This window comes from Ranitomeya imitator, chromosome 3 (genome assembly GCF_032444005.1).
Source record: "Ranitomeya imitator isolate aRanImi1 chromosome 3, aRanImi1.pri, whole genome shotgun sequence".
In the NCBI taxonomy this organism is placed as follows: Eukaryota; Metazoa; Chordata; class Amphibia; order Anura; family Dendrobatidae; genus Ranitomeya; species Ranitomeya imitator.
In genome coordinates this window covers 354,388,636-354,411,002 of record NC_091284.1, presented here as the reverse complement: position 1 = coordinate 354,411,002, position 22,367 = coordinate 354,388,636, and the positions used below count along the sequence as shown (strand labels likewise).

At 43.2% G+C, this 22,367-nt stretch overlaps 1 protein-coding gene across 2 annotated transcripts in view; it reads right to left on the bottom strand.

The window, feature by feature from the left end:
- Nucleotides 1–1,875: 1,875 nt before the first annotated feature.
- Nucleotides 1,876–22,367, bottom strand: part of AGO4 (argonaute RISC component 4) — a 111,831-nt gene continuing 91,339 nt past the window's right edge. The window contains exons 15-18 of one of the 2 annotated variants that reach the window (XM_069756844.1): nt 8,108–8,242; nt 7,126–7,227; nt 6,846–7,045; nt 1,876–5,611 (exon numbers count right to left, since the gene is read on the bottom strand). In XM_069756844.1, the coding sequence (XP_069612945.1) occupies nt 5,503–5,611; nt 6,846–7,045; nt 7,126–7,227; nt 8,108–8,242 (546 nt within the window). In that variant the 3' untranslated portion in view covers nt 1,876–5,502. The remainder of the gene's footprint in view (nt 5,612–6,845; nt 7,046–7,125; nt 7,228–8,107; nt 8,243–22,367) is intronic. The other variant, XM_069756843.1, reaches the window with a different exon arrangement.

Here is a 22,367-nt window from a genome sequence, read left to right as displayed (position 1 = left end):
AGATCTTCCACACAAAACTCACCCAACCATGGAACTTGTTTTGCGCACACTGAGGTACAGTCATGAGAAACAGAAATGTGTCTTCCCAAAGAGTTGAAAGTATGCAGTTGTCCAGAATGTCTTTGCATGCTATAGCATTAATATTACCTCAACTAAGGGACCTAACCTACCAAAAATTACAGTTGGCACATTGCAGTCAAGCAGGTAACATTCTCCTACCATTTGCCAAAAACTCATAACAGACAGTCCGATAGAGATGTGTGATTTGTCACTCCACAGAACATGTTTCCACTGCTCGCCAGCCGATGCTTCTTATTGAGCTGTGTTATGTAAGGCTAACATGTAACATCTCACCAATGGAAATCCATGTCATCTAGCTCCCTCCACAGTTTTGTTGACAAATAAATGGATTACCTCAATATCATAAATACGTAAAATTGAAATCTACATGTAAAAAACAAACAACTTTAGATATTATATATTATTAAAAATGCTTTAACGTTCTCACATTCAGAGGGATGTTTAGTTTTGTGGTTTACTGCTCTTTGCCAGGTTAGTGAACGTTCTCTGTCAAAAAGTAGATCATTCACAACATCTTTTACTATAGAGCACGCCAGTGCTGCTCATAAGCAAGCCAGATAACTGGAGTCAGGCCGGTTTCACATGTCAGTGGCTCTGGTACGTGTGGTGACAGTTTCCTCACGTACCGGAGACACCAACTCACGTAGACACATTAAAGTAAATGTGTGCCCGTTTGCAAAAACACGGAGACATGTCAGTGTTCATAAGAGCGCACAGATCACACGGACCCATTAAAGTCAATGAGTCTGTGTAAACACGTACCACACACGGATGCTGTCCGTGTGCCGCCTAAGGACCATACGGAACAGAACTACTGTAAGTGTAGTCCCCTGTGTGTGGTGCTGAAGTCAGCATTCATCCCTTCTGTCCTGCTCGGCTGAAAGCAGCACTTGCAGGAGAAAAGAAAAAAAAAAATAAAAAATATCAAAGTTTTTTTTTTTTGTTAAAAATAAAGTTTGGGGGTCACCTCCCACCTCTCACCCCCCGTGCGCCCGCCTGCAGAGAAATACTCACCCAGCTCCCGCAATGCCTTCTCTCAGCGCTGGCAGCTTGTCCTGTGTGTGCCGATCACGTGGTACTGCTCACTACCACGATGAATATGCGGCTCCACCTCCCATAGGGGTGGAGCTGCATATTCATCACTGTAATGAGCGGTACCACGAAACCGCTCACAGGACAGGCTGCTGGCGCGGAGAGGAGGCATCGCGGGAGCTGGGTGAGTATTTCTCTGCAAGCGGGCGGGCGGTGACCCCAAACTTTATTTTTAACAAAAAAAAAACCACCTTGATTTTTCATTCCTTCTCTCCAGCGAACGCTGCTGGGGAGAAGGAATGAATGCCGGCTTCAGCACCAAAAGCAGGGGACAGCGCTTAACTGTAGCGCTGTCTCCTTCACGGTCCGTGTGGTCCTCAGTCGGCACACGGCTGCCACGTGAGCACACGGACACGGATAACTCCGATACCGATTTCTTCGGTACCGGAATTATCTGGACGTGTGAGACTGGCCTCAAGTAGCTTCAGTGCCACTTAACTTCTCCAGAGCTGCCAAAGCAAAGCTTCTGCTTGCAGCTTAGGGGAGCACAGTTTGGGCTACTGGAAACACGAGGCAGCTGCTAGGATTTGTCAATCAATCAGAAGCACTATGTAATGAATAAAGATTTGCAACTGGAATATTTCATTCAGTGATATCTAGGATGTGGGATTTTAGTGTTCCCTTTATTTTTTGAGCAGTGCATTTTAAAGCCACTAGTCACACTTTCCACATACATATCAATGTATTGAAAGCACAAAACGCTATTTGGCAACTTGCCATATATTTCATTTAATTACACATTAAAAAACAAACAAATTATTTCCCTGCAAGGTAAAAAAAAAAAGAAAATACAGCCAGCATCTTAATCTAGCAACATGGGCTGTAGATTGCCCTTAAATAGCATAGGGAAGAGGGGGGGGGGGGGGGGGGGATAATAAAAAAGAGAAAAAAAAAAAAAAAAAAGTGTATTTACCTCGTATTGCTATAGACATCCATTCAGAATTTCATAAAACACAATTTAAACATTACACATCTAGCAACAATATAGAAACAAAACAATTTTTTTTTACATCAAAATCAAAACAAATGCAAAGTCCTGTACAAGGAATCCCCTCTGTAGACATAGAAACACTATAGAAATTAATAACATGGTAAAGTATTATACGTATACATTAGGAGAATAAAAAAGTGATAATAAGTTGTCAAAGTTCACACATCATAAAATTAGCCCAAGAAGAAGAAGAAAAAAAACAAAAACAAAACACAAGTTGAATTCTTATTTTATTTTTTTTAAATGCCCTCGAGGAAAGCAGGCGTCTTACTTTTAAGCCTATACAGTCTTACACAACTTCCACCCAGCTTCAAGGACAGGTGTAGGAGCATAGGTGTTACCCATCTTCTCATAGGGAAGAGAAAGCAACTGTGGATACCTACAAGTTCATCTATGCCCTTAGTAGTCATGCCTTTGGGAAAATGTTTTAACAGCCAAATTGACATCCCATAGATCACAATGAAACGTTATTCTAAGACCACCGCTATTCAGGAAAATTCATTACATTTAAGTCAGACACTGACAAACTATTTGCCTGTGATAAGGTCACACACGTTCCACTTGTAAGATTGTCATTAGCACAATTTTGTCACTTCCTAGACATATTTAGACTTCTATGCTACAATAAAACCCATTGGTTCATATTCTGCATCCAATCCTCAAAGAAACACGCGAGGCCGCTACATACACATTAACATCAATTTAATGACACTTATATGGGAACTTCGGAAAAAGAAATCGCCCCCATAATTGCTGGCATTCTAGCTGGGGAAAGATAGAGCTCTTCAACCAAATCTCCATTGTACTTAATGGATGTTGGTTCCAACAACCATTGTGTAGAGCAGTTTGCAGACAGCAGTTTATTTTATAAGTTTATTTTGTAAGTGCGGCATCTGCTTGACTGAAACTAAAGCCTCCTCTTCCTCTGCTGAATTTCGTGCTTTCACAGTTCATCCTCTGGCTGAAAGTGTAAGCTGGGCTACTCAATCCAAGTTTAAAGTCATTATTCTGACACAATAATCCCTATAGGATTTCATACATACACAGCCCCAACGTGTTCCACCCGGCGCCCAGTTTACAATATTGTAAAATCCAATACACTTCACTATAGTATTGCTGCAACACAATCTGAAAAAGGTTTTAAAAACGTACAAACACCTACATGGCGCTACCCCCCACCCCCAAATTCCTACATACATCAAGAAATTGAACACAAAAAGCATAGGGCCATGTTCATATTCTAAGCAGTATTTAACCCTACTTTCAGCTGACTGCACAGATCTGAATGATTTCTTCTCAATGCGCCCTGGCTCAGTTTTAAATATATGTACAGAAACGTGCAATTGACCCTTCCTCCCCAGTCACAAGCAGGCAAACTTGATATTGCAGTGACATCTGCAAAACTAATGGCACGGGTTAGGTTTGTCTTATGCACAGCTGAAACAAAAACAAAAAGCTGCAGATATGAACACTGTATGTCACCTCAGCCATTAAAAGAGCAGTCCATAACCCCTTCAACACCAGGCAATAGGCACTGTATTTTGCTGTAGATGCCAAAAAGCCCAAAAAAAAAAAAAAAAAAAAAATCGGCAGACAAGACCTCATTTTCTACCGCACAAATACATCACCTACTGCATACAAATATATGTCACAAACTGAAGACTGGCGCACCCCCACCTGGCATGAAGGGGTTAACAAGCAGCAAAGCCCAAAAGCAGCATTAATACTCCCCCACAAAAGACATATATACGGTATATATTTATAGATAACTTCCACTATCCGAGTGAGGTATATTTTGTTTGCGTGTGTGGGAGAAAGCAAAAAAAAAAAAAGAGCAGAAGCTGGAAAAAGTGCTGGTCAAACCTATAGCCATGCTGCAAAATTAAAAGTGGGGTGAAAGGACAGGGCAACCATAGCAGTAAGTGATCTGAGGTATGTACAGAGATAAAACAGAATGAATAGCTGGCTGGCATTATCACATTACAGAACATTGTACAGGTCGAGACAGCACAGTAGAGATTTACTGACACCTTTCTGAAACAAAAGGAGCAATGCAGCAATTGGGGGTCAAAAAACAAAATAAAAAAAAATCATGTATATTATACGTAATCACACATAAAAAAGGATGGGGTCACAAAGCATATTGTGCAATATGGTTGGCTTCTAGCTCAAAGACACATCACACTTGGAAAATGCTGGTATCAAATTGTGACATTTCTACTGAGTCATGACTGCTGCGTTAGTTATTCAACCAATCGGGAACTACGTGCCAATAACAGGGCCCGCCCCATTGGCAGAGAGGCTTTTGAGGTCAGAAAGCACCTGGTGCTTCAGACATCTGTGGGCACCCTGCCAACATGTTTAAGACTAAAAGAAACCCCGCGACCGCCCGCCTCAGCTGCAGCAGTCTTTTTAAGACAGAAAAGTGGGACGCTACACAATAAAACTACACATAGAAACGCTGTGTGAGGCTACGGATAGAATTATTGCCGGAAAAATATTTCAAACCTCACCCAGTCATACAAGAGTAAAAATAGTTATCAAACCACAGCAGCATAACCTGGGCGTTTTCATGTGCTGGCAAAATACTTACATTTTGTTAGGATGGGAAAGTGGATGTCTCCTGGGGAGGGCAGCAAGGGAAAAAGGAAACGTAATGGCAATCTGCATTTCTAAAAACCAATGGCAGTGTGCGCCACATGGCCCTTATAGTAAAATCTTATTTATAATACACATTCATTTAATACAGAAAAATTAATTCATTTGCAATATAGTGCAATAGTTTTGCAGCTCATACGTGCTAAAAAGTACAAGTCTGCAATGGTAAAGAACCTGACAGACCGCAATACCTGTAAAAAAATTAAAAAGGTATTTTACAGTAAAGACTAAAACCTCATTTAGCAAGTTTATGGCCCCACACAATTATACCTTACCACGTATGTATATACTCACAAAGCAGCATGTAGTTAAGACAAAGTAAGTCAACTTTTGTATAACCAAGGATGGAGAAATGCTGGCTTTCAAATAAAAAGTAATTAACAGACAACCATTTGGAGCAAAATCTTCAGATATCTTGCAAGTTTGAGGTAAAGATTCAGTCCAATGCATCAGAAGACAGCTTAAGTTTTTGATATACTTAAATAAAAACATTTAAAAACAAACTATTCCACAACTTTCCTCAATTCGGATCAGACTGTGAAGAGATTCAGTGCAAAAAGTCCAAAGTGTGCTGGTAGGAAGCCAAGAGCGCCATCCCTGACAATCACAGGAGACTGTTTCAACCATGTGTTTTAGGGCTCTGAGGAGAAGGGAGATTGGTGAGGCATCCTGCTGCTTTGTCAGGCGAAGTACATTGTATGCTGGGTGTCGTGATGAATCTGAACGGCTTTTGCCAGAGCTTGAGGATCGCGACCATTGCTCTGTCCAGACACATGGCTTCCCTCAGCACTGAGGAGAGAAGATTACAATTACTCAGAAGTTAAACCAATTGCAAACACACTAAGATCACTTTATTGACCAAGATGTGTGCACGTCTTACAATATCCAAATTAAATCTTATGAAAAGGAACATTGAAATTAAAGGGGTCGTCCACTTCTGGGTGAATTTTACTTACTTAACCCCTTCACAACATGCGATGTACATGTGCCGCGCAAGTCGTATCTCCTCCTTTGATGTGGGCTCCGGCACATCTTTCCCGGCACATGTCAGCTGTTTTGAACAGCTGACATGTGCCTCAAACAGCTGCGGGTGGAATCGCGATCCACCTTGCAGCTGATAACCTGTTAAATGTTGCTGTCATCTCAGACAGCAGCATTTAACTTGAGCTTCTGGGAAGCGCGCCAGAAATCCCGCCAATCTGTGACCCTGTCAGGTGTTCACGGGTCACTGATGGGTCAGCATGACAACTAGAAGTCTCCAGCAGAATATTTTAAAATTGAAAAAAATAAAAAAGTTCAAATCACCCCACCTTTAGCCCCATTCAAAATAAAACATACACATATTTGGTATTGCAGTGTTCAGAATCACCAGATTATCAAGCTATAAAAAAAAATAATAATTTGATCGGTAAACAGCGTAGCGGAAAAAAAGTCAAAACCCCAGAACATTTTTTAGGTTCCTGCAACATTGTATTAAAATGCAATAACGGGAGATCAACCTCCCACCAATTCAATATAAAAAAAAAACAAAACACCTAGACATGTTTGGTGTCTATGAACTCGTAATCACCTGGAGAATCATAATGGCAGGTCAGTGTTAGCATTTGGTGAACATGGTAAAAAAACTAAATCCAAAAAACAGTTGTGAAATTGCACTTTTTTTTGCAATTTCACCGCACTTGGAATTTTGTTTCCCGTTTTAGAGTACATTATATGGTAAAACCAATGAGGTCGTTCAAAAGTACAACTCGTCCTAAAAAAAAACAAGCCCTCACATGGCCATATTGACGGAAAAAAATAAATAAATTATGGTTCTGGGAAGAAGGAAAGTGAAAAACAAACGCAAAAACGAAAAAGGGATCCGTCATGAAAGTGTTAAATGCAAGTATTTGGGGGTAAAAAAAAATTCACACGAATATAGAATAAAATTATACACTGAGAAAGGCAACCATTTAAAAGCATTTGACAAAATATATGATGAAAGGCAGAAATGGAAGGAACTAAACTAAGCTAAACTGCTCACCTATCATGATCCTTGTCCACAAGATGGTATCTTGCTCTGAAAGCAACCAAGCGAGCATAGTATGCAGGCGCAGGGATAGAGACTGAGCGAGTGCATCGCACATATGTGTGACAAAGTTGGTAAGTTAAGAGTTGCAACTCATCGGCTGTGAAGCAGTTGTCATCCCAAAGAACTTGGTAGTGAGATGGGCGACTTGTTCCCTAAAGGAAACAAAAAAAAAAAAATTGTTCTAATGTTTGCAATGTCAGCAGTCAAAAAAGGAATGCACCAAGAGACATACCTGAATGCCTGCATGGCTACAGAGATAGAAGTCAAATTCTGATGGGTGCGTAATGGTGCTGTCTACTGTAGTTCCTGCTGGCACATTTCCACTTTTACCCACCTTATGAAAAAAATAAATAAAAAATGTAACAAATGCAGTTTGAATTATGAAATCTTTATTATGACTTACAGAGGAGATTTAAAAGTACAGTGAAAGGAAACCTGTTGTCATCTCCAGAAAGCTATTTACTTGCTGCTTATCTGGCTACTGGGTGAAAATCTATAGAGAGAGTGCGAGCAAGAAAGAAAGCGAGAGAGTAAGAGACAAAATGTACCAATAAAAATGCACACCACCAGGGCGTAGAACTGGTTAAAGAGATAGTAAAGTTATATCCTTCCTGTAGCTGCTCACCTAGTCATATGGGCGGTGCAGGAATCGGTTACAGTCACAGCTCACTATAAGTGCAAAGTAATCACTCAGCACAATGACAGACATCCTGCTCTGCACACACACTGCACATACTGAGGAGCAGGTTGTCAATCTATGTGCCAGGGAGTAGTGACTGTAATAGCGCCCTGCATCCCTTTAAGACAGTAAACCAGCAGCTGCAGGGAAAGTAAAACAAAGTTTTCTCCCTGTAGCCATTTCTCAAGTAATCCAGCAAGGTGTGGTTTAATAGCGTTGAAATCACAAATTACCCAGACATTTGCATTTCTGGAGGTGAGAGGTTACTTTTAAAATATTAAGCGTTCAGTACCCATATTTATTTTCAATGTTAAAATGTGAAGGCTACTTGCCTGCTATATGTCATTGCCCCCATGACAACACTTCCTTTCATCGCTAGTATGGCGTTTCTAGTATGTGAAAATTTAAATGGGTGTAATCCGCTTTTCAAAAGAATAGAGTGTTGAAATGTGTCCTTTCATGTGCCATAAAAGAGGCCAATATAGAATTTACTTTTACAGCTTCTCTGTAATACCGTATGGTTCAGAAAACTTACCCTCTCAGTTTTATCAGAACAGAAAAGTCTGGTATGATGACGCTTTTGAACAACTATGTATGTAATTCCGGGTCTGTAATCTTCCTCCAGACTTATGCAGGCTTTCCGAATAGCCATAAGCTCTGGCCACGCAACCTACAAGAAAATATGCATGTTTTCTTAGGTTTCATTTTACTTTATACAGTCATAGCTAGGGAAACAAATATTTTGCGAACCAATTAAGTTAAAGAAGACCGATGACCAAAATTTGTTTTTATTTAAAAAAAACAACAAAAAAAACGCGTTTACTTATTTTAGATAGTACCTACCCAAGAACCCTTGTTTTTTTCAATGGAAGCGCGCTGCCATCTTGTGTATGACATGGCTTGTCACTGATCCCTCTGCACTAATCATGCTTCTAATATGCCTGCACAAGCAGAAAGACCAGAAGCACACTGCTCCAGAGTCCATGCTACTACTTTATAAGAAGAGTTTTCCCCGTCTGCAGCATCATCTACTATTGTCACATTGGTCTGTACTCTGATCGGAGTTAAAACGCTCTGGTAAGAGAAAATACCAGTGCAACAGTGATAGAAAGAGTAACTGCTGACAGGTAGGGACAACTAATATGCTTATCACTGCTGGAGTGGCGGTGATCAACCTTTTAAACAAGCACAGAGGTGTCATTGGAAGCCACATATTTACTGGTCTCTCTCCTCACTAAAGGTACCGTCACACTAAGCGACGCTGCAGCGATACCGACAACGATCCGGATTGCTGCAGCGTCGCTGTTTGGTCGCTGGAGAGCTGTCACACAGACCGCTCTCCAGCGACCAACGATGCCGGTAACCAGGGTAAACATCAGGTTACTAAGCGCAGGGCCGCGCTTAGTAACCCGATGTTTACCCTGGATACCATCCTAAAAGTAAAAAAAACAAACGCTACATACTTACCTACCGCTGTCTGTCCTCGGCGCTGTGCTTCTCTGCTCTGGCTGTGAGCGCCGGGCAGCCGGAAAGCAGAGCGGTGACATCGGACGATGATGAGACAATTGCCAGAAAGTCAGGAGGAGGACCAGGGTGTGAATGTGGAAGACGAGGTGGTGGATGATATAGTAACTGACCCAACCTAGCAGGAAGACATGTAGAGTGAGGACAGCAGCACATGGGGAAGGAGGCATAGCACCCCAACAGGCAGGAAGCAGTGTGGTGGCTGCAGACAGAAGGCGTGCCTCCATTCCCCGCAAAACCAATATGACTGGAGTTGCCATTTCAACTTTTAGGTCTTCCAGAGTCTGGTTGTTTTTAAAAGACTCTGCCGATAACCCCAAACAGGCCATTTGCACCATTTGCCATGCCAGCATCAGCAGGGGTAGCAAAACTACCAGCCTGACCACCACCAGCATGATCAGGCACATGGCAGCAAAGCACCCGACTTAGTGGGCCGAACCCCAGGCTCCAGGAACAGTGTCTGCGGGTGACACCACTGCTTCTTCCACTGTTTTGCGTGCAAGCGAAGATGCCTCGTGCCCTGCACCGGTCATTGCCCAGTCAACTAGCGCCATCATCAAGCACATCTACGTCCTTGTCCCAGCGCAGCCTTCAGTTGTCCATACTCCAGTCAATGGAACACAAGCGGAAATACGCCGCCAACGCCCCACAGGCCACAGTACTAAATTCACACATTTCTAGTCTGCTTGTGGTAGAAATGTTGCATTTTAGTCTCATGGAGACAGAAGCTTTCCGCAACCTGATGGCGGCAGCCATCCCAAGGTACTCGGTCCCCAGCAGCCACTATTTTTCCCGGTGTGCCGTACCGGCATTACACCAGCACATGTCCCACAACATTACCTGTGCCCTAAACAAGGCTGTTACTGGGAAAGTCCACCTAACCACGGATACGTGGAAGTGTGCTTGTGGGCAGGACCGGTACATCTCACTGACAGCACACTGGGCTAACATAATAAGCTGGGACCAAGTCAGACCTTGGGATGGAACACGTCCTCCCGACGCCAAGGATTGCGGGCCCTACGTCAATCAGGGTTGCCCCCACAGTCTACAGCTCCTGCACATCCTCCTCATCTTCAGCCTCCATCTCTGAAATGAGCACATCAGTCACAAGCTGGAATCACTGCTGCACCACCTCTGGCAACAGGCTGCGCTGAAGCTAATGTGCTTAGGTGACAAACCACACAAGGCTGAAGTTTTAGACAGCTCTGAAAGAGCGGTCAGATTTGCCGCTGACACCGCTGAACCTACAGCCAGGCATGGTCGAATGTGACAATGGCCAGAACCTGGTGGCGGCTCTGAGGTGAGGTGAGCTCACACACGTACCATGCGTGGCCCATGTGCTTAACATCATCGTTCATCGGTTTCTCAAAAGCTACCCGGAGCTGCCGAATCTGCTTGTGAAAGTATGCCGCCTGTGTGCCCATTTCAGAAAGTCAGCTACAGCTCAGGCCGACCTTGCAGTGCTTCAGCAGCGTTTGCAGCTTCCAACTCACCGACTGTTGTGTGATGTCCCCATACATTGGAACTTTATGCCGCATATGTAGAAAAGGATTTGTGAGCAGAAGAGGGCAGTTGTTGACTACCAGCATCAACAAGGCCATCGCCATTTAGTTCAGACTCCACATATAAGACCTCAGGAGTGGACATGGATGTCAGACATCTGTACCATCCTCCAGAACTTTGAGGACTATACCAAGATGGTGAGTGGCGATGACACCATAAATAGCGTCACCATCCCGCTTCTCTGCATTCTGAAAATCTCTCTGCTCTCAAGGAAAGGATGCATTGCAGGCGCAGCACGAGGACATGGAGCAAGGAACCATACAGGGCGATTACACAGCCCAGCCTCATGTCGTCCCAATGTGGACTGGTTGACAATGAGGAAGAGGAGGAAGAACAGGAGCTAGTTTCATGCGATATAGACGGTACTACAAGCACAGCTGTCATACCGTCTGTTCAGTGTGGATGGACTGAGGACAGGGAGGAGGAGGAGGGCATGGTCAGTCGTCCTGTTGGTGAGGACACTGAAGTCTTGCCTGTTAGCAGTCTGGCACGCATGGCTGACTATGTTGCGCTGCCTTTCCCATGACCCTCGAATTTTGAAAATTTTCGGTGACACTCATTACTGGTTGGTGACACTTCTAGACCCAAGCTACCAGCAGAACTTTCTATCTCTTCTTCCAGAGGTAAATAGGTATTTTAAAATGGTGCACTACCAGAGGGCCCTTGTTGTGGAATTACTAAAAAAATTCCCATCTGAGAACGCTGGTGGCAGACGTCATAGTTCGTTGGACAACCAAGGAGTACAGGAGAGAGAGAACTCCACTCTAGCAGAGGCAGGGGAACACTGGCTAAGTTCTGGGAGAGTTTTCTCACACCCTCCCATCGCCCTAGCACAGAGGGAAAGGGTACCATCACAAGGAGTGCAATGTTTTGGAAGATGCTGAGGGAGTACATTGCTGACCATACCAACGTCCTATGTGATTCCTCTGTGCCTTTTAATTATTGGGTATCCAAGCATGACATGTGGCATGAACTGGCTCTCTACGCCTTGGAGGTCCTGGCCAGCCCTGCTGCTAGTGTTCTGTCACAGTGGGTTTTTAGTGCCGCTGGTGGAATTATAACAGATAAGCGCATCCGCCTGTCAACTGAAAATGCTGACAGGCTGACTCTTATAAAAATGAACAAGGGCTGGATTGGGCCAGACTTCTCTACACCGCCGAATGATAACAGTGAAACATAACCTCCAATACAGTGTCTTTTTGGGAGGTCTATTTTGGCTATTTGGTGTTATCCTCCTCAACATCCACCACCACTAGAACACGAGGGTGAACGGATTCCATGATGCAACAGCCACTCTAATTTTTTGGCAAGGGTGTTTATAATGTCTGTAACTAATTAAATAAAAAAAAAAAAAAAAAATGTGTACCCCCCCAGGGGGAAACGTTTGTCAGCCCTTACACTTAGTGTATGGGCATTACAAGAATAGGAGACCACCCATTTATTATAGGAACATTTTTATTTTATTTATTTTTTTATTAGGCCCTCCTCCACATTTCTTTCATGGGGCATTGGAGTGCCTCCTAATTTTTTGAAGGCTTTGCATTCACTGCATAGGCAAACACTATGGGAGACCCACTTCCTAATAATGGGAACATTGTTTTCAGGAGGCCCACCTCTACGTCTCCTCCAAGGCTTATTGGGGTGCTTGTTACTTTGGTGCAGGGCTGGCCTTGCATTCAACGCATAGGCAAACGCTATGGGAGACCCACTTTCTTATAATGGGAACATTTTTTCAGGAGGACATCCAGTACGTCTCGTGAAAGAGGTATTGGGGTATGTTGTAATTTTTGGCAGCCCAGCCACTCATTGAATAGGCAATAACAGTATAGGAAACCCACTGAATAATCATGGCAATTTAAGAATATTAATGCCGCCTGATGCACCAGTAAAAATAGGCTCTGTGACTTTAGGAGTCCCTCTTTCATAAATGAAACAAGATGGGTCTGCTTATGTGTCACACACCACATGGCCAGCTATGGTTGTTCAATGTTGTAATGACATTTCCCAGTGAATGCATTTGTATTGGTTGAAAGCAATGCTAAAGTTGATAAACGCTTCAAACACGCTACGTGTAAACATAGCCAAAGTGGTGGAGGAACATTTTTCTAAATTCATTACCCTGGAAAGGAGGTTCATTAACATATTTCGCAGGAAAAATGCTTGGGTTTCCCCATAGACTTACATTGGGCTCGATGTTCTGGCCGAGTACCTGAGTATTACAAATTGCTCGACCCGAACAACGAGCACCCAAGCATTTTAGTGCTCACTCATCACTAATACTCACCCATCCCCTGTAGACCGTGAGCCCTCGTGGACAGGGTCCTCTCCTTTTGTACTTGTGTGTGCCTTGTATTGCAAATGTTTATTGTGCTTGTATATGTATGCCCCTTTTTCACATGTAAAGCGCCATGGAATAAATGGTGCTATAAAAATGAATATTATTATTATTATTATTATTATTATTATTAATGTGGCATTGTGACCATTTTAAAACAAACCATGGAACAGCAGGCATTGAAGCATACCCTATACTTAAAGCTGAGTGGTGAACAAAATAGCAAACCACAGACCACAAATAAAAATATAAATGTAAGAATTATATATCAAAGACATAAATGGAAAAATGTAGTCATATGGCTGCTATAGCATGGGAATGGCAGACCATTCGGACTAATGATAAAAGAACTAGACCCCAGAAATGAAAATCAAGTATATCAAATAACGAAAAGCAAGTATGTTATAAAAATATCATATATCTTTATTGAATACAAAAATACTAAAAGGTGGCACTACAAAGATGTGCCTGTGCTTGGAGACATACAATAAATCAATGTGTGCTATCAAAGAAATAGTAGATAAAACGGAAATATTCCAGTACCTATAGCACTAAAAAAAGTGAACGGACATAATCAAAGGGTAAAATTACAATATTAATCACTTAATCACCTGGAGCTAGGGCGCGCAAGGTGAATGAAAAAACACACCCATATGCCTGTAACACCAGAGGGAGCCTCAAGGTAAAGAGCCAAATCTCATAAGATAAAATCAAGAAAAGTGCAAAGTGCTAACACAATATAAAATGTATATATGTGCATTGCATCACAACAATGTGTGAAAAAAATACAAAAGTGCATCAGTGCAAAGTAACCTGCAATCAGCGTGTTGGTGTGTCTAAACAATAGTGAACAATGTAGAGGTTTAAGTCCGTCTATAGGATATGAGTCTGAACCCTGCACCAGAGTCCGCCCGGTTCCAAGTGATGTAAAGAATATACCCAAATAATTGTAAAAGGTCACTACCTGTAAGGGTCCGTTCTCTCCAAGCACAGCGCACCCCGACGCGCGTTTCGGATATACTCCTTCGTCAGGGGGTGTCGTGCAGGAGGGACCGGAAGGCTTATATATACAAGCGACATAACCGCCAATGACCGGAGCAGACGCACAACGGCGCATGCGCAACCAGGAGGACCCGGAAGTGTGCAGCGCCGGCGTCACGTAACCTGGAAGCAAAGAGTCGCTGTCCAGGCAACCAAGACGCCGGATGCACCACCCCAGGACGCAGGCCGCACACGCGCACAACGGCCGCCCACGGACATGGGCGAGTAGGTTAAGAGAAGAGGGGGGAGTTCCAATGGAACAACGGAACCTAAATAGATGTACGCTGAAAATCAATTGCTGCAGTAACTAATTTGGCATATATTATGAATGCCCACAAATACCAAGAGATAATATACAAAAAAAGAGATAAAAGGAAAAAGATGAAAAAAATTATGTATAAATCCGAAAATATACGTTATATATGACAAAAATAATGCGCATGCGCAACCAGGAGGACCCGGAAGTGTGCAGCGCCGGCGTCACGTAACCTGGAAGCAAAGAGTCGCTGTCCAGGCAACCAAGACGCCGGATGCACCACCCCAGGACGCAGGCCGCACACGCGCACAGCGGCCGCCCACGGACATGGTTGCGCATGCGCCGTTGTGCATCTGCTCCGGTCATTGGCGGTTATGTCGCTTGTATATATAAGCCTTCCGGTCCCTCCTGCACGACACCCCCTGACGAAGGAGTATATCCGAAACGCGCGTTGGGGTGCGCTGTGCTTGGAGAGAACGGACCCTTACAGGTAGTGACCTTTTACAATTATTTGGGTATATTCTTTACATCACTTGGAACCGGGCGGACTCTGGTGCAGGGTTCAGACTCATATCCTATAGACGGACTTAAACCTCTACATTGTTCACTATTGTTTAGACACACCAACACGCTGATTGCAGGTTACTTTGCACTGATGCACTTTTGTATTTTTTTCACACATTGTTGTGATGCAATGCACATATATACATTTTATATTGTGTTAGCACTTTGCACTTTTCTTGATTTTATCTTATGAGATTTGGCTCTTTACCTTGAGGCTCCCTCTGGTGTTACAGGCATATGGGTGTGTTTTTTCATTCACCTTGCGCGCCCTAGCTCCAGGTGATTAAGTGATTAATATTGTAATTTTACCCTTTGATTATGTCCGTTCACTTTTTTTAGTGCTATAGGTACTGGAATATTTCCGTTTTATCTACTATTTCTTTGATAGCACACATTGATTTATTGTATGTCTCCAAGCACAGGCACATCTTTGTAGTGCCACCTTTTAGTATTTTTGTATTCAATAAAGATACCGTATATACTCGAGTATAAGCCGACCCGAGTATAAGCCGACCCCCCTAATTTTGCCACAAAAAACTGGGAAAACTTATTGACTCGAGTATAAGCCTAGGGTGGAAATGCAGCATTTACCGGTGAATTTCAAAAATAAAAATAGATCATTATTTCCCCATAGCTGTGCCATATAGTGCTCTGCACCGTTCATATTTCCCCATAGGTGTGAACCATATAGTGCTCTGCACCGTTCATTGTGCCCCCTAGCTGTGCCATATACGGTGCTCTGCACCGTTCATTGTGCCCCATAGATGTGCCATATACGGTGCTCTGCACCGTTCACTGTGCCCCATAGCTGTGCCATATACGGTGCTCTGCACCGTTCACTGTGCCCCATAGCTGTGCTGTGCCATATACGGTGCTCTGCACCGTTCACTGTGCCCCATAGCTGTGCCATATACGGTGCTCTGCACCGTTCACTGTGCCCCATAGCTGTGCTGTGCCATATACGGTGCTCTGCACCGTTCACTGTGCCCCATACATAGCTGTGCTGTGCCATATACGGTGCTCTGCACCGTTCACTGTGCCCCATAGCTGTGCTGTGCCATATACGGTGCTCTGCACCGTTCACTGTGCCCCATAGCTGTGCTGTGCCATATACGGTGCTCTGCACCGTTCACTGTGCCCCATAGCTGTGCTGTGCCATATACTGTGCTCTGCACCGTTCATTGTGCCCCATAGCTGTGCTGTGCCATATACGGTGCTCTGCACCGTTCACTGTGCCCCATAGCTGTGCTGTGCCATATACGGTGCTCTGCACCGTTCACTGTGCCCCATAGCTGTGCTGTGCCATATACGGTGCTCTGCACCGTTCACTGTGCCCCATAGATGTGCCATATACGGTGCCCTGCACCGTTCACTGTGCCCCATAGCTGTGCTGTGCCATATACGGTGCTCTGCACCGTTCACTGTGCCCCATAGCTGTGCTGTGCCATATACGGTGCTCTGCACCGTTCACTGTGCCCCATAGATGTGCCATATACGGTGCTCTGCACCGTTCACTGTGCCCCATAGCTGTGCTGTGCCATATACGGTGCTCTGCACCGTTCACTGTGCCCCATAGCTGTGCTGTGCCATATACGGTGCTCTGCACCGTTCACTGTGCCCCATAGCTGTGCTGTGCCATATACGGTGCTCTGCACCGTTCACTGTGCCCCATAGATGTTCCACATAAATTTGTGCCGCCGCTGCCGCAATAAAGAAAAAAAAAACACATACTCACCTCCCTTGATTGCAGCTCCCGGCGTCTCGTTCCGGCGCCTCCATCTTCCCGGCGTCTCTGCTCTGACTGATCAGGCAGAGGGCGCCGCGCACACTGTATGCGTCATCGCGCCCTCTGCCTGAACAGTCAGAGAGCAGAGACGCCGGGAAGATGGAGGCGCCGGCCGGGAAGATGGATCGGCGCCCGGCGGCTGGAACGAGGACAGGTGAATATGCTATACTCACCTAGTCCTGGCGATCCTCGCGCTGTCCCCTCCTGTCTTCGGTGCCGCAGCTTCTTTCTCTATCAGCGGTCACCGGCACCGCTGATTAGAGAAATGAATAAGCGGCTCCGCCCCTATGGGAGGTGGAGCCGCTTATTCATTTCTGTAATGAGCGGTCCCACGTGACCGCTGAAGAGAGGAAGAAACTGCAGCGCCGAAGCCCGTGGGACGGCAGGGACAGCGCGAGGATCGCTGGGACTAGGTAAGTATACCTCAGCGCCCTCAGCCCCTCACCCGCCGACCCCACCGCTACCGTGACTCGAGTATAAGCCGAGGGGGGCACTTTCAGCCCAAAAATTTGGGCTGAAAATCTCGGCTTATACTCGAGTATATACGGTATATGATATTTCTATAACATACTTGCTTTTCGTTATTTGATATACTTGATTTTCATTTCTGGGGTCTAGTTCTTTTATCATTAGTCCGAATGGTCTGCCATTCCCATGCTATAGCAGCCATATGACTACATTTTTCCATTTATGTCTTTGATATATAATTCTTACATTTATATTTTTATTTGTGGTCTGTGGTTTGCTATTTTGTTCACTTAATCTACTGTGTTTCGCACAGGCTCGCCCTGGGTCCCCAGTATGGATTTCAAAGCTAGAGAAATTTCTTGGAAAGGCCAAATCAATGAAGTATTTGGTAATGGTGGTACTAGTACTTCAACAATTAAAGGTTCACAGTTTGATAACTTGTTTACATCCATCAAAAATTTAACATATAAGAGGACACGGACTTGGTGGAACCAAGCATTTCTGGACAATTATATCCAGAAGCAACTTATTCCTAGAGGCTTGAGAGTCCAGGTCACACCCGCCTTTCTGGTGAATGATGTAGATTTTGTGAAAGAGTGGGAAAGTGTGTGTAATGACACTTCAAAAAAATTAATGGAGCTATTGATCAAATTCCACTTAAACTCTATAACAAAGATGGATCAGTCCCTAGATTCATTATATGTTGACGCTAAAGAAAAATTGACCACTGAACAACTCAAAACCATCGATTTACAGCTGGATAAGCTAATTAACCAATGGGTTAAAGACATACAAGGTAACCAGTCCAATAAATTGGCGAGGGATCAGAGAGACTTTAACCAAGGAACGATTTATAGGTGGCGTAAACAACCACAGGGAGATAATACACGTAACCCATCTGGAACTCGGACCCCATCAGTGTCATCCAATCTATCTATGAGTGATGTTTCTGGCGCCTCCTCTTCCGTCTCTGGTCTGCATACAACTGATTCTACTCCGAAACGTAAACGGGATCTACGGTTTCTACCATCTAAGAGATCATTCAGATTTTCTCCTGAAAATCATGGAAATGGTCTAAAGGTAATTAATTTAAGTACACACATCATATCACCAATTGAGAATGAACTATTATGTAAAGGTCTCATGTTCTGTCCTACTTCACAATTTGATAGATTTTCAGCAACAAAGGACTTACACCTTTTTGCTAGAAAACTAATATTCAAGCGACACTTCCATGATGAGACTCTTTTGAAATTATTCCCAACAGAGACGGAACAGGAGGCGCTAGCTATCCTTGAGGAGTTACAACGAGAACATGATACTCCACCAGGAGGTAAGATTCCCCCATCTATTAAACCGAAGTCTAAAAAATTCCCTCCCCTTTCTTCATGCTCTACGGTTGACGTTTTTGTGAGGACGGTTAGTAGGGACTTTGAAAAAATTCCCCGCTACCCGGAATTTAATAACCTAACTAGGGAAGAAAATTTAGCTTTGAAAAGATTACAGGGCCTTAATGATGTGGTTTATAAGCCGGCAGATAAGGGTGGGAATGTGGTGATTTGGCCAAAATCTCAATATGAGATAGAAGCATTTCGCCAATTGAATGATACGGTCTGTTATAAGAAATTGACTTACAATCCTTTAATTAAATTTCAGACTGAGCTATTGACTATTCTTGAGACAGCTAGGCAAGAAGAGGTGATTAGTAAGGAACTCTTCACAACTCTGCAAATCCATGAACCATCCATTCCCACCCTTTATTTCCTGCCAAAAATTCACAAAAATCAGACATCGCCCCCTGGGAGGCCCATCATCTCCGGATGTGGTAATTACCTGGAAAACGTAAATAGATTCATAGACTTTGAGTTGCAACCATTGGTAGAAGTCTTACCATCATACATCAAGGATACCAATGACTTCTTGAAGAAAGTAGATGGTTTGCATATTGGCACTGACACCTTATTAGTAACATGTGATATTGAATCCTTGTATACTAATATTCGGCATGTGGATGGATTGCGAGCTGCCCGGTTCTTTTTAAATTCATCTGTCATTCCCAGGACCACTGGTGCCTTTGCGGAACAACTTTTATCTTTTGCATTATCACATAATTTTTTTCTTTTCAAGGGGTCCCTCTACCTGCAGCTCCAGGTGACAGCAATGGGGGCGTCATTTGCGCCCGCCTATGCTAATCTCTTCCTGGGGCTGTGGGAGAGGGACCTCTTCCTGTCAGATCATCTGTCGCCAATGGACCGTGTCCTTTTTTGGGCACGGTACATTGACGACATTTTTTTGATCTGGCAGGGTTCCGTAGAGGCACTCAACGAATTTATGGTGTTACTAAATTGTAATAACTATAATATTCGATTAACCCACCATGCTGACAGGGATCAAATCGAATTTTTAGACGTGAAGGTTTTTAGGGGTACGGATGACTGCTTACAGACTGACTTATACCGTAAAGATACAGCGGTTAATGCTTTTTTACATGCTTCATCATCGCACCCACCCGCAATGATTCGTTCCATACCAATTGGTCAATTTCTACGTCTCCGCAGGATTTGTTCCTCGGACAATGACTTTGAGAAACAAGCCGCCGATCTCAAAGTGAGATTCCTGGACAGAGGCTATAGCCATCGATCCATTAAAAGGGCATATAACCGGGCGAAAAATACCACTAGGCACCAAGCATTATATTCCACAAAACCCACCAAATCAAATAAATTAGTCAGATATATCACACAATTTCATGGCCAGGCAGACCTGATGAGACAATGCTTGGAGAAATCGTGGCCTATTCTCTTGGCTGATCCTGTGCTCTCCCAATACATTGGTGAGAAACCAAGTCTGACATTCAGAAGATCTATGAATTTGGGGGATAAGCTGGTCAAGAGCCATTATATGGATGAAAACAAAACCTTTCTATCTGATTTTAAACTATCTGTTGGCTGCCGCCCTTGTGGGAAATGTGTGGCTTGTCCAAATGTAGCTAAAGCCACTGAATTTACTAGCTCCGATGGCCTGAACACCTTTAAAATTATGTCACCCATAACTTGTACCACGAAGGCGGTGGTATATTATGCCACCTGCCCCTGTACGCTAATTTACGTGAGTCTAACTACCCGACAATTAAAAGTTAGGGTTCGGGAACACGTCTTGGGGATTATTGCTGCAAAAGAAGTTAGGGACCTGTCACTCTTGAAAACCCTTCCTAAGCATTTTAAATTATACCATAATTCGGACGCGACCTTATTACGGATCATTGGGATTGATGCTATCAAACCAAACATGAGAGGGGGGAAGATCAGTGTACCCCTGGCGAGATTGGAATCCAAGTGGATTTGGACTCTCAAAACTGTCTCACCTCTAGGTCTTAATGAGAATTTTAATTTCGCTTCGTTTCTGTGAACCTTTCTGTGACCGGATTTATTTTATTTTAATTGTTTTTAATATTTGAAATATTTGTACTTTTTTATTCTGCTTATCTTTGTGTGTGTATGGGATGCATGTATCAATGTGTATGTGTATGTATATGTATATATATATATATATATATATATATATATATATATATATATATATATATATATATATATATATATATATATATATATATATATATATATTTTCTCTATTAATTGAATTTATTATTTTTTAATTATTTCATATTTTCCTGTGTATGTGGGTATTTGTATGTATATATGTGTATGCAAGTATATGTATGTGTGTACATATGTGTGCATGTATGCATGTATCTGTACATGTGTGGATATTGTGTTTTAGATGTTGGGATGTTTTTATCTTGTACACACTTTTTTACAAGGCTTTTACAAGACCTCTGACTTTTGTATATCATCATGTAGGTTGTATCTTGGTGTACATAAAATTGCTTATTTGTAACAATTATTGATTATTTCTCCTTTTTCCTATTTTAGAGTTGTATATACTAAAATATTTATCTTTGGAACCGCTGTGAAAGTGTTCATCCAGTACCTTCTGGTGCATGCAACATGTCTGTCTTGTGAATGGACCTATTATCACATGGAAATATTCCACCTGGACCACCAAGATTATCTTATTTGCTCATCTAGTACCTTCTGATGCATACAATTTGCTGCCCAATTTATATGGACTTTTCATTGGATGACCATTATGACCACGCTTAATTGCGTGGAATATTATACCTTTTGTGTAAATATGTTTCTATGCTATTTTATGGCCCATAGTTTTTTCTGAGTTTTTTCTGAGTATTATCCATATTTCAACTATGTAGTTATGCAGCTTATGCACGTGTTATTTTTGTCATATATAACGTATATTTTCGGATTTATACATAATTTTTTTCATCTTTTTCCTTTTATCTCTTTTTTTGTATATTATCTCTTGGTATTTGTGGGCATTCATAATATATGCCAAATTAGTTACTGCAGCAATTGATTTTCAGCGTACATCTATTTAGGTTCCGTTGTTCCATTGGAACTCCCCCCTCTTCTCTTAACCTACTCGCCCATGTCCGTGGGCGGCCGCTGTGCGCGTGTGCGGCCTGCGTCCTGGGGTGGTGCATCCGGCGTCTTGGTTGCCTGGACAGCGACTCTTTGCTTCCAGGTTACGTGACGCCGGCGCTGCACACTTCCGAGTCCTCCTGGTTGCGCATGCGCCGTTGTGCATCTGCTCCGGTCATTGGCGGTTATGTCGCTTGTATATATAAGCCTTCCGGTCCCTCCTGCACGACACCCCCTGACGAAGGAGTATATCCGAAACGCGCGTCGGGGTGCGCTGTGCTTGGAGAGAACGGACCCTTACAGGTAGTGACCTTTTACAATTATTTGGGTATATTCTTTACATCACTTGGAACCGGGCGGACTCTGGTGCAGGGTTCAGACTCATATCCTATAGACGGACTTAAACCTCTACATTGTTCACTATTGTTTAGACACACCAACACGCTGATTGCAGGTTACTTTGCACTGATGCACTTTTGTATTTTTTTCACACATTGTTGTGATGCAATGCACATATATACATTTTATATTGTGTTAGCACTTTGCACTTTTCTTGATTTTATCTTATGAGATTTGGCTCTTTACCTTGAGGCTCCCTCTGGTGTTACAGGCATATGGGTGTGTTTTTTCATTCACCTTGCGCGCCCTAGCTCCAGGTGATTAAGTGATTAATATTGTAATTTTACCCTTTGATTATGTCCGTTCACTTTTTTTAGTGCTATAGGTACTGGAATATTTCCGTTTTATCTACTATTT